This window comes from Callorhinchus milii, unplaced genomic scaffold (genome assembly GCF_018977255.1).
Source record: "Callorhinchus milii isolate IMCB2004 unplaced genomic scaffold, IMCB_Cmil_1.0 Scaffold8, whole genome shotgun sequence".
Taxonomy (NCBI): Eukaryota; Metazoa; Chordata; class Chondrichthyes; order Chimaeriformes; family Callorhinchidae; genus Callorhinchus; species Callorhinchus milii.
In genome coordinates, this window is record NW_024704749.1 from 18,183,962 (window position 1) to 18,196,478 (window position 12,517).

Consider the following 12,517-nt stretch of genomic DNA (forward strand, 5'->3'; position numbering starts at 1 on the left):
AGTCGCAAGGCTTGGAATAGAGAAAGGGAGGTCCTGAAATAGATCAGGTTGATGATGATTCATCAAATGTTGAATTCTTTGAAGAAATCTGTAGTTGGACAGGGAGCTATCCTTGCACAGAAAGAGGTAACTGGTGGGATGCCTCAGAGATTCGTGTTGCACTGGATGGAGTTGGAAGTATCAGGAACAAGCTGAGCAAATACAAAAACATTTTGTAGATTAGGGAGTTGGGTGAAAAGTGGCAAATATTGTTCAATGCAAACGAATGCAGAATGCAAAGAGCGGAGAAGGAAAATAGTGAGATTAAGCTACAGTTTGAGTCAAAAGACAGGACACAGAGGGATTTGAGAGATAGCTTGATGGTGAGATCATTATAATTATCAGCACAGTGGGCAACAGCAGTAAAGACAGCAGGACAGAATGTAGGCCACTTGAACTGATTCTGAAGTTATACGGAACACTGGTTCAGACACACCCAAGGGCATCGATTACAGTTATGATCGCCACACAGTAAGAACATCTTGGCAATAGAGAGGGCACAGAAACAGGCAATGAGATTAATGGGTGGATTACGTCACCTGAGTTGGGAGGCTTAGTGGGAGAGGCGTGAAAGGCACTCTATAAATGGAATCTTGTTGTTGTTGTTGTTGAGAGGCTTTGTGTTGAGGGAGGTGAGGAGGGGCTATTGGAAACTGGGAATGTTCACACTAAAGAAGAGAAAGCTCAGGGGAGATCTTATTAACGGATTCAAGATCTTATAGGGGATGAGAGACAAGTCATTATTTATGAAGAGTTCATTTGTGTGTTTCTTTTACTCTGAGTCCAACCCAGATGGACTGTGGTGATCTTTTCTGCTCCTTGTATTGTGCTCTTGTTCGGATAGCTGAAAATACAATTGGGAAACATCAAGCAAAGCACGATTAGGAAGTCCTCTTAACGTGGTGCAGTGCCCATTGAGTCTGTGTGAATAACCTCACAGCCACTGGTCTTAGGAGTTGTAACTTTGTCTCTCTCCACCTCTGTACCTTGAACCTTTACCCCCTTCCCACCCACCCATCACCTACCCCTTTTCTCCCCACGACCCCCAATATCCTGACAAGTGTGCAATTTGGCATGCACTATTAGGTTCAAAGCTATCAGACCAGCACTACACAACTGAGGAAGTGGGTTTTGCAAGCTCCAGTGATACGGATTGCCCTGAGGAGGAGAAGGAGACGAAGCAGGAGAGGGTTGAATTGCTTACTACACGTCATTTTCAATTGTTTATAATATTCTTCTGTGTCTACATATTCTCTCTGTGTACATTGTCCATCAGAATAAAAAAAGGAACTTTGAAAAGACCGATCAACATTCGTATGACAGCAGGCGAGGACCAAAGGTATATTTGCATGGAGAATGCACGCGCCCACCAAAACCTTAACTAACTGAATAGAAGAGGCACAGTCACAGAATGACAAATGAGACTGTTCTGGTAGCACGCTTAGTTTCAAAACAGATTAATTTGGTTTGCCCTTGAGAATGGTCTACAGATAACCTGTCCCCCCCGTCCTTCCTTTGAACGAGCCTTTGTGATGAGGACACGTGCATGTTGAATAAAAACTAACTTGCAAGTTTCTTTATGAGTACATCTTTCAGTTTATATAAAAAAAGAGAAAAATCACTTCTTTTCTTCCCAAACCCCTCCTTCCTTTCAGGCTTCACCCTTAGAATGTTTGATTTTTTTTGTTGTGTTTTATGAAGACAGACAAACCCTTTTTCCCCAGGTTGAAATGCATTCATTCCTCCTCTCTTACTCTCTATCAGATGCACGCACTTCCTATGGTCTTGTTCTATCTTAGTTTGCATGCCCAGTGCAGAGAATCTTGTAGCTCATGGTACCTCCAGAGATCTGGATAGCATTTAAGATGGTCTTTGCTGGAGATCAAAGGCGTAAGTCCTTGTGGATGGAGCCGTGGCCACAGAGTACTTGGCAGAAAGTGTAGTAATTCTATTTCCCTACACTGACCACAGGCTGAGAAAGTTCTGCAGTTTGAACCTGGGACCGCAAACATGACTTCAATACTGATGGAAGCCAGAGAACTGGAGGCACGAGTGATCGTTCTGTCAGCCAAGTAGGTGACCTTTTTCCCTTCACTTCAACTTCTCTGTATTTTCATCTGTCGCACATGAAAGGCCTGAAATTCCACATGAAGCTTAAGGTGGGACAGAATTCTGGAAGTTTCTTAAATCCTGCCTTAATTTGAATTTTGTTTCCCCTCACAACCCCCGCCCCCCAAAAAAATAAACCAAACTGACCTCCAAATTAAGGCTGGATTCAAGAATTTTTCACAAATCTACAGCTTCTTAAGTCTTAAGAGACAAATTTACAAGTTAAGACTAAGTGGAATTTTCGACTGCTAGTCTAACTCTCTCTTGGGGGTTGTTTCTGTATCAGCCTCTCAACCCTGATTTAATGAGTTTCAAGCTTAATGCAAGGCTTCTATTCTCCCATCCATTTTGTGTTGTACTTTGGCAGATCTGTGTGTGTGGGGTGGGGGGGGGTGCTGGAGGGAGAGAGTTCGGGAGAAACATCTTTGTGGGGCGGTTGATGGGAGCGAAGAGCTCACTGTCAAAGACCGTGGTTAAAGCCGAGAGCATCAAGAAGACGGAGAAGACGATCTTATTGTAGAATAATCATAAATTCTTAATTTAGGAGCGGATTTCTTTTTAAAGAGCTGTGGGATAAACAGTTTCTCAATTATGATTAATTTCACTATAAAATGTTACACAATTCAAGGTGGAATTTCAGGCCGTCAGAGCTGTGTGCAGGACATTAGTCCCGGGTGTGGCCTGACGAGAGCACTATTCAGCCTGAGCTGGGGAACTGAGCTGATTCAGCAACGCATGTCTTGGTTACTGCTGCCTGGAAAACTATGTCAATGCAAATTTTCAGTGTCTGTAACTGTACGATGTCTAACTGTATTTTGATGGCGTGATTCCATTTTAATCTCCTGCAGAGGTGATAAGAACCAGTTACGTTTGTACTCAGAAATGCTTGCACTAATTTGAGGAACATGTTTACAGGGCACCACAAGTTTGACCACACTGTGTTCCACACAGAAACAAAGACTCAGTCACTGGTCACTGGCAGACTGAGTTCCGCAGGCGGTAGGTGCCTCTGAGAATTTGAATGAGAAATGCTATCCGATCCCATCCCTCGCACTTACTCCCCCAATGGTTACATTCTTGTTGGGTCACAATCAAACCTCACACTTTGCGGATGGAAGCACCTTCTCTTCGACCGTGCCTTCAGCTCCCCTCTCGACTCTCTACCCCCTCCTCGCTCCCTCCCTTCACCCTGACCATTTCCCCCCCTGCTCGGGTCCCGACCCAACTGTCCAGCGCCTTGGAACGTCCTCCCGACGTGAAAGGCGCTCTATAAATGAAATCTTGTTGTTGTTGTTGTTGTTTTGCACAAGTTGAGACTCCAGGAAGTAGCTTAAACTGCCCAGACAAATTGGCTGCGGTGTTTCGTCCACAAAATACACAGTGATTCCACTTTACAGGATATCCTGTGAAGCTTTCAGTCACTTCCCTCCAAAGCCTCACTGTATTTAACCCGAATTGGGGTCTCACAGACACAACCGCCAACAGAGATATACGCACATAGTGTGGCGGCAGACAGCAGTGTCTCTTACTTCACCCAAGTTCTCACCCGCGATTCGTGTGAGGCATGGGGAACAGTGATCCAGTTTCACTACAACAAGCTGCGTTTACACATTGCTCCATTAACGGGCAGACAGCAGATGCATACCCGATCACACGGACCAATTCCTGAGCTGACTCTCTGATAATTTTATTGCCGAGTTCCTCCACACAGTGAGCGGAAAGCAGAGGAGGCCAGTTCACCTCCAGCCCCTGCGTTCAAGGTGAGAGTGGAGTCAGTTGTCAGCCTCGTGTGGCTGGGGCTGGGCTGTTCTCAGACGCTCCTTTCCTTCTCAGTGAAGACGACGCTGTGACGATGTACAAGACAGCAACGATCCTCAACATGACGGGGCCTGGCTACGTCTGGCTTGTGGGAGAGAGAGAAATATCAGGGAGGGCCATGCAGCATGTCCCCGAAGGTGTGTGCTCGTAACGTTCACTACAGTGTTTCCCACCGTAACATCACCCATCGCTGACGTCACTACACACACACAATGCCATCGGATCCGATAAAGCCCTCGCCCCACCACTGTCCGCCTGATACACAACCGCTTGCATTTATATAGCGCCCTACACGTGGGGTAGCGTCCTAGAGCGCTTGACAGTGGCGGAGTCTGACCCCGAGCCGGGGGGATAGCGAGGGGGGAGGTCACTTTAAGTACGATCAAAAAGGAAGGTCTTTGGGTGGGATTTGAAAGGGGAGGGAGAGGGCAAAGCGGAGAGATTGAGGGAGAGAGGACTAGAGTTTCAGGGCCCTCGGGGTCAATCTGATATGCTCCACACCCCTCACTACAGTCTGATGTACTCCACACCCCTCATTATCAGTGTAATATATTACGCACCCCTCACTGTCAGCCTCTCGGAGGGAAGGCACCTTGAAGGCAGGCGTCTCTGAGATGAACTTAACTGGTTAAGTATTTGACTAATGTTGCTTTCCTGCACAGGGGTGATCGGGCTGCAGCTCATCAATGGGAAGAACGAGTCGGCTCACATCAACGATGCAGTGGGCATTGTGGCCCAATCCATCCATGAGCTCTTTGTGAAAGAAAACATCACCGACCCTCCCAGAGGCTGCGTGGGCAACACTAACATCTGGAAAACCGGGCCCCTCTTCAAAAGGTAACCGACTTCACAAGCTCCCCATCCCAGATAAGCTGAGAACAGGCAAGTTCTCCTCGCTTGCTGGTTTCTGGGGGGCGATCACTTTGCGAAGTTGGATTTGCCATCTCCTCTCTTGGCCGATATTTCCCGGCCTTTTCCTCAACACCATAGATTGAATCTAGATTAAAACCAGATGGAGTAAATCTAGAGGCAGGGGTGGAATTTCTTGCCACATGTGCCAACGTGTCACTGTGGCCTGTGATCTCCTGTGGAGCAGTGAGCGGGTCAGTCACAGTAAGTATCTTGCACGGCTCTGTTCAGCTGAACTCGAGACCTGGGGGAACCTAACAGCAGCTGCAGTTACAGGGCTTCAGTTTGTTGGTTTGCCTTGGTTTCCTGCAGGGTCCTGCTGTCCTCCAAGTATCCCAATGGGTTCACAGGCCAAGTGGAGTTCAATGATGAAGGAGATCGGAAGTTTTCCAACTACAGCATCGTGAACGTGCAGAAAGGGAAGCTGGTGACAATCGGAGTTTATAATGGCACAAAGGTAAGTACGAGACGCATCTGAGTTCTTTATAGACTCCAAACCTGCATTGTAACCTTATCTCTCATCACCGCCAACAGCAACGAGAGCAACAAATAGCATTTATGCAGCGCCTTTCATGTCAGGAGGACTTCCCAAGGCGCTGGACAATGAGGGGGTTTGTCACCGAGCTGGGGGTTGGGATCAGAGAGGGGTGGAGGGCAATGGGGGTGGAGGAGAGAAGATGACCGAAGGCACGATCGAAAAGGAAGGACTTGAGATGGGGCTTGAAGGAGGCAAGGGAGGGGTTGGGATGGAGTTCAAGAGGGTGGGGGCAGAAAGGCTGAAGGTCCGACCACCGATAGTTGAGCAGGCAGGGAGGGGGACGTAGAGCAGACCAGTGCCTGAAGCCTCCAATTCCATCTCATTTTAGTCCGTAAGACCATTTTGTCTTAAGGTCGCACAGATTCTGATCCTAACCCATTGATCTTTGCTCTTATTCTAATCCTATGGTTCTTGTAAAATTGTGTTTTGTTGCTTTAAAGATATTGGCTCAATTGGGAAAATGAATCCGCACTTCCTTATGTTTTTTTACACACCTGTGATTCTCCTGTCACGCTTTGTGTTTACCAATCCCACAGATTCTGGTGAATGATAAGAAGATAATCTGGCCAGGCGGGGAACTCAACGCACCCAGGGGCTTTCAGATGTCAACTAGATTAAAGGTACGCTTCTTGGGTCAAACAGTTCCACTAGAAGACTGACCAACAAACAGAACATCAGCCCTTTTGAGACACGTTTTAACAACCCTGTTGCAGAAAAATGTTCTGGCCACCCATATTGTCTTCTGTTGATCATCCTCAATTGATGCAATCTTGTTGATTACTCATCGGTCAATAGTCAAAGGCTCTTTCTCTCTCTCTCTCTCTGTTTTATCTGATCAAAACCATCAAATATTGGTCTGGTGAAAATAGCCTCCATTTTCACAAGTCGCTCTGGGTAACTAACCCCATCATTTCTGGTGTCGTCTCAGAGAATCGCTGCTTTCCCCTCTCCGTGACCATGTTGTCCTTTCTACAATTATAACGATCCTTAAACTTGATGCCTTTCGCGTCGGGAGGACGTCCCAAGGCGCTTCACAGGATTTACTGTAAAGTCCAGTTGATAATAATAATAATAATCCTCGCATTTGATATAGCACCTTATCACGTCTTTGAGATGTCTCAAACGTGCTTCACAGGATATACTGTAAAGTGAATTGACTGTATATTTTGTGGGAAAAATGCAGCAGCCAATTGTGCACAGCAGCGTCCCATAAACAGTCGTGGACTGAGAGACTGATTTATTTTTAAATGAATGATTACCCCCGGAAAATCGATCCGCCAATCGACTAACAACCGGTTGCTACTTGCTGCTAGGTAAACAGAGGCGTGTGGATTTTGCCCAACGTTTCGCCCGCCGGGAATTAAAACCAGGTCTCTCGCTTGCAAGGCGAGTGCTCTAACCACTGAGCTACAGGTCTCCAAGTCTAGTAGGGTGCCCACAACCGCAATGTAACCAGTGTGTTGTAAAAATGCTTTGCTTTACGATCGAAGCTGCTTGCACTCGTATGTTTCTAGACCTGCTCTGTTCACAATGCCAGCAGTTATAGGAAAAAGCATTTTCTTCCTTTCTTCTTCCTAACAAAACTCATAACAATTTGACGGGGTTTTTGATTTTCATCCAAAGATCGTCAGCATTCATCAAGAGCCCTTTGTGTATGTCAAGCCGACAATGCCGGATGGGACTTGTAAAGAAGAATTCATGATGAACGGAGAGATCATTAAAAAGGTGATCTGTATTGGACCCAATGCCACAGTGACCGGTCCATTAGCAGGTATTTCCATGCTTTAATTAATCCATTTTTAAATTTTTTGCCTGTGAGTCACACTTCACAATACAACCATTTCACACCCAATACAATGCAGTTCCATAAATACATAATTCATTTGTAAGTCACCTTGTCGCACCCATTAAAATGCATCCCCAGTCATCACCTAATTATGGTAAAGCTGAATACCCAAAGTAACATTACATTACAGCAACACACTCATTACAAACAAAATGCCAACCATATTCAATAAAATTGAACTCCAGCCATATTCAAGAGAGAGCCATCAACTGAGCCAAGCTGACATTCAGTGTACAAATACTTGGATATTGCAACCAGCCATACTTTTCATGTTGGGAATCATTGGAACTTGTATTATTTATTGAACCAATAAATTATTATTAAAACCAAAAACAATAATTAAATTGGTCATTTTCAATCTACGACTGTTTGTGGGACATTGCTGTGCGCAATTGGCTGCCGCGTTCGCCCACAAATATACAGTCAATTCACTTTACAGTGTGTTCTGTGAAGCGCTTTGGGACGTCCTCCCGACGTGAAAAGCGCTATATCAAATGCGAGGATTATTATTATTATTATTGACATTCTGCTGTTATATTGTCTCCCAACAGGTCGCCCCATTATCCCTCAATGTTGCTATGGGTTTTGTGTTGATTTGCTCGTCAAACTTGCCAGCACTACCACACTCAACTTTACCTACGAGGTTCATCTTGTCCATGATGGAAAGTTTGGGACGCAAGAACGGGTAAGCATAGACTTTGCTTTGAGTTTCACACTGTTTCATAGGAACAAGAGGAGGCCATTCAGCCCCTCGAGCCTGTTCCGCCATTCTATTTATTCATAGCTGATCTGTATCTCAATTCGAATTACCTGCTTTTGCCCCCATAACCCTTGATACCCTGACCTGATAAAAATCTATCCACCTCCGTCTTGAAAATGTGAATGGATCCAGCACCACAACCTTTTGGGGAGACAGTACCGGATTTCCACTACCCTTTGTGTGAAAAAATGCTTTCTGATTTCACTCCTAAATGGCCGAGCTGTAATTTCAAGATGATTCCTCCTTGTTCTGGATTGTCTCCTGGTGAGAAGAAAATCGGCCCCAGAGTTCATCGGAAAAGAGCGGGAGTTTTTCCTGGTGCCCAGCCCAACAATCCCCCCAGATAAAATTGGTCTTTCACTTCACGAATGTTTGTGGGCCATTTGGTTGTGGCAATTTGATTGCTCTGTTTGCCTACAAAATGTATATTTTTGCGGGTGGAATGCGGCAGCTAATTGCGCACAGCAGTGTCCCACAAACAATCGTGGATTGAGTGACCAATTTTTTATTTTTTTTGGAGGGTTTATTACCCCCAGAAAGCAATCAGTCAATCGACGAACAACTGGATTCCTACTCACTCCAGGGTAAACAGAAGCGTGTGGAGTAAGGAAACCCGCTTAAGGTTATGCCCCTTAATAATAATAATAATGAATGTTCCTGACGTTGTAGGTGAATAACAGCAATAAGAAGGAGTGGAATGGGATGATGGGAGAGCTGCTGGGAGGACATGCTGACATGATCGTTGCTCCTCTAACTATCAACAATGAACGAGCTCAGTATATCGAATTCTCCAAGCCTTTCAAATACCAGGGACTCACCATTCTAGTGAAAAAGGTAGAGATCTGCATCATAAGTCTCAAGACTTATCATGCAATCCAGTCTTCCAGCAGTTTGACATCAATCATCTCCTCGCCCATCTACTTGGTCACCCATCTACTCGGTCACATAGCATTCCTTTTCATTCAGACATCTACCTAGCCAGTGATTCAGGTATTTGGGGAGAGTTCCAGAGGCGTGAGGGGCAAAGTGGCTGAAGGCTCATCCTCCGATGGTCAGGGGGAATGAATGGAGGGCGTGAAGCAGACTGGAGCTCTGTTTGATGTAGGACAGGCGAATCTAACGATGCACACACACAGCTCACACGCTGACCACGCGCTGTTTCTGCTTTTGCTCAGGAAATTCCCCGGAGCACCTTGGACTCGTTCATGCAGCCTTTTCAGAGTACGCTCTGGCTCCTGGTCGGTCTCTCTGTGCACGTGGTGGCAGTGATGTTGTATCTGCTGGACAGGTTCAGGTTCGTCCCGTCGCTCCGTACTTCACCCTTCATGCTTGCGCTTTCATCCCTTGAGGAGAGAGCTCTCGTCAGCGATTTTCACACTTCTCTATCATCCTAATTTTAATAAAGCTTGTGTCAGCTAAGGTGACCAAAGACACCCGGAGTTGAACAACTCCAATCTTTTGCTTTCAGTCCTTTCGGGCGTTTTAAAGTGAACAGTGAAGAAGAGGAAGAAGATGCATTGACTCTGTCTTCAGCCATGTGGTTCTCTTGGGGGGTGCTGCTGAATTCCGGAATCGGAGAAGGTGAGAGAGAGACAGAAGGAGAGAGAGAATGAGAGGGTTTAACAGAGAGAATGAGAGTGTGTGTGAGAGAGAATGAGAGTATGAAGCAGTGTGTGAGACAGATTGAGAGAGAGTGAGTGAGAGAGATTGACTGAGTGAAGTGAAAGAATGAAAGCGAGAATGGTTGAGAGTGTGAGAAAGTGAGAGAGAATAAGTGTGAGAGTGAATGAAAGAAAGAGTGAGAGAGTGAAGTTGGTACAGTTGGGGTTTGGTGAGGGCCAACAGTCTATGACAAACTAAGAAAAAAAATTCTAAATGGGTCTTTTCCAGGGGCTCCGAGGAGTTTTTCTGCCCGTATCCTGGGCATGGTGTGGGCTGGCTTTGCTATGATTATTGTGGCCTCATACACTGCTAACCTGGCCGCTTTCCTGGTGCTGGACAGACCTGAAGAGCGCATCACAGGAATCAACGACCCCAGGGTAAAGCTTTCACTCTGATGTGTAATATGTTTCAAAAGGGAATTGGATAATGACTTGAAAAGGAAACAGGGCGATGGGAAAAGAGCAGAGGATCAGGACTAATTGGATAGAACTTTCAAAGAGCCGGGACTGGCACAATAATAATAATAATAATCCTTGCATTTGATATAGCGCTTTTCACATCGGGAGGACGTCCCAAAGCGCTTCACAGAATATAATACAATGGGACGAATGGCCTACATCTGAGCTGTAGGAATCTATAATTCTATGATTCTGTGCATCACTGCTATAAACCTACTGTAATAAGTGTGGCACAGGCACTCTATATGCCCAGCCAGGGGTAGAATGGCTTCCCAGGAAATTTCCCGAGTGCTCCCGTAAATGGTTCCCAATTCTTATCATCCCACTCTAGAGGGTCAGTGTCTTCAGTGTCTATTGAAACCACAACCACTCCTCACCAGCAGTGGAAATCCATGTGCTATGTTCTCACTCAAAGCAAGGACAACTAGAGTACGACCCCCATTACAACACAGGTTCGCTTATTGCACGATTGGGATGTGGACACCGACATTTACTAACCCCAAAATATCTGAGCCGGCTGCATTGGTGCTTTGAAGTGCTTTGAGACGTTTCCCCCCCCCCCCCACCCATTCCATCGTGTGAAATGCACTATACGAATCGTGTTGTGTTGCGTGAAGCCAAAATGGTTGACTTCCAGGACATCAAGTTGCTGCCGACGTCACTTCTGGAGGTGACCCGATGACCCAGACAGAAGTCACCCTTTTTTGGCTTTCCGCGTAGCAGCGGACATTTTGAAGTGCCAATGGTGCCTGCGTGGAAGCACAGTGAATGCAGAAGCACTAAGTCAGCGATCGCACCCCATTGTAGCCATAGCCAGGATTCTATGGAGCCCTCAAAAAACTCCATATTGTAACTGTAGCCTCCACTGTTACTGTCTTAACTTACCTGTATCTTGCGTTTACAGCTTCGAAATCCCTCGGATAAATTCATCTATGCCACAGTGAAGCAGAGCTCTGTGGATATCTACTTCCGTCGGCAGGTGGAGCTGAGCACCATGTACCGACACATGGAGAAGCACAACTACGAGAGTGCGGCTGAGGCTATCCAGGCTGTGCGCGATGGGTAAGGCTTTGACAGCGTCTGCCCTGGACGCATCCTTCACTCAGCGGGCTTAATGACATCTGTCCAGCTACCAAACCCATTCTGTAAAACACGCAAGACAATAGCATCTTCCCTGGCAACTCAGAGCTCAAAATCCCACTAGTCTGGGACAAGAGCCACACTGTGGACCGAGATAGAATCCACAATAGGTTTTCAAAAGGAATGAGACAGAAAATTGATCAGGAAAAATATGAAACGGATTGGGGGAAAGGGCAGGGAGGTGGGGAAAAAAGAGGGAGCAGGGAGGTGGGAATAAAAAGTAGCGCTCCAAGATGCTACCCCGGGTAAAGGGTGCTAAATAAATGCAAGTTGTTGTTGCCGAGCTCTTGGAGAGCCAGCACAGGCATAATGGGCCAAATGGCCTCCTTCCATGCTGTTAATGTCCCTGCTACTGGATGGCTTTGATAGGTGAAGACCTTGTGGTTCTTGCGCTAAACAGAAGCTTCACAGTGAGAGCTCCTCTTCATCAACTTCCATTTTCCTGCAGGAAACTGCACGCGTTTATCTGGGACTCGGCGGTGCTGGAGTTTGAGGCATCGCAGAAGTGTGACCTGGTGACCACAGGCGAGCTGTTCTTCCGATCAGGTTTTGGGATTGGAATGAGGAAGGACAGTCCATGGAAGCAGGCTGTGTCGCTTGCTATACTGAGGTATGGGCAGGCATCACTGTGTAAATGATCCAAGCAAGTTAAGCTTGTATCACACCTCACCTGTGCGGAATTGGCTGACGTGTTTTGCCCACAAAATACACAGTCACTACACTTTACAGTGTATCCTGTGAAGCGCTTTGAGATGTCTCAAAGGTGTGATAAGGCACTATACCAAATGCAAGGATTATTATTATCCCTCGGGTATAATCAAACTAGGTTATTCAGCACTCTCATCACCACAAACGGGTGTCAGTTGGTAGCCCTCTCTTGCCTCTGAGTCAGAAGGTTGTTGGATTTGAGTCCTACGTCAGGACTTTGAGCTCACAGTATAGCCTAACACTCCAATACAGCACTGATGGATCATTTGAATCAAACGGTAAACTCAGCTCCCATCTGCCTATCCTGGTTGACAGTAAAGATCCAATGGCACCATTCGAAATGAGAGCATTTTCTCCCAGTTTCCTTACCAACAATCCCCAAACTAAAATTAGTCATTCATATCATGGCTGTTTATGGGACACTGCTGTGTGGAAATTGGCTGCTGCATTCGCCGACAAAATTCACAGTCACTCCACTTTGCAGCAAATACTGCGAAATGCTTTGAGATATGTTGACATAATAAGGTTAT

The 12,517-nt window shown here is 46.1% G+C and overlaps 1 protein-coding gene across 6 annotated transcripts in view; it reads left to right on the top strand.

Moving 5' to 3' along the window:
- grin1a (glutamate receptor, ionotropic, N-methyl D-aspartate 1a) overlaps nucleotides 1-12,517 on the top strand; it is a 39,351-nt gene that overhangs the window by 9,223 nt on the left and 17,611 nt on the right. For 4 of the 6 annotated variants that reach the window (XM_042337564.1, XM_042337567.1, XM_042337568.1 and 1 more), the window contains exons 4-17: nucleotides 1,316-1,378; nucleotides 2,011-2,111; nucleotides 3,982-4,103; nucleotides 4,629-4,803; nucleotides 5,188-5,332; nucleotides 5,950-6,033; nucleotides 7,037-7,184; nucleotides 7,811-7,944; nucleotides 8,689-8,853; nucleotides 9,195-9,313; nucleotides 9,488-9,600; nucleotides 9,910-10,058; nucleotides 11,044-11,201; nucleotides 11,728-11,889. In XM_042337564.1, coding sequence (XP_042193498.1) covers nucleotides 1,316-1,378; nucleotides 2,011-2,111; nucleotides 3,982-4,103; nucleotides 4,629-4,803; nucleotides 5,188-5,332; nucleotides 5,950-6,033; nucleotides 7,037-7,184; nucleotides 7,811-7,944; nucleotides 8,689-8,853; nucleotides 9,195-9,313; nucleotides 9,488-9,600; nucleotides 9,910-10,058; nucleotides 11,044-11,201; nucleotides 11,728-11,889 — 1,838 coding nt within the window. The remainder of the gene's footprint in view (nucleotides 1-1,315; nucleotides 1,379-2,010; nucleotides 2,112-3,981; nucleotides 4,104-4,628; nucleotides 4,804-5,187; nucleotides 5,333-5,949; nucleotides 6,034-7,036; nucleotides 7,185-7,810; nucleotides 7,945-8,688; nucleotides 8,854-9,194; nucleotides 9,314-9,487; nucleotides 9,601-9,909; nucleotides 10,059-11,043; nucleotides 11,202-11,727; nucleotides 11,890-12,517) is intronic. The other 2 variants (XM_042337566.1, XM_042337569.1) reach the window with 1 other exon arrangement.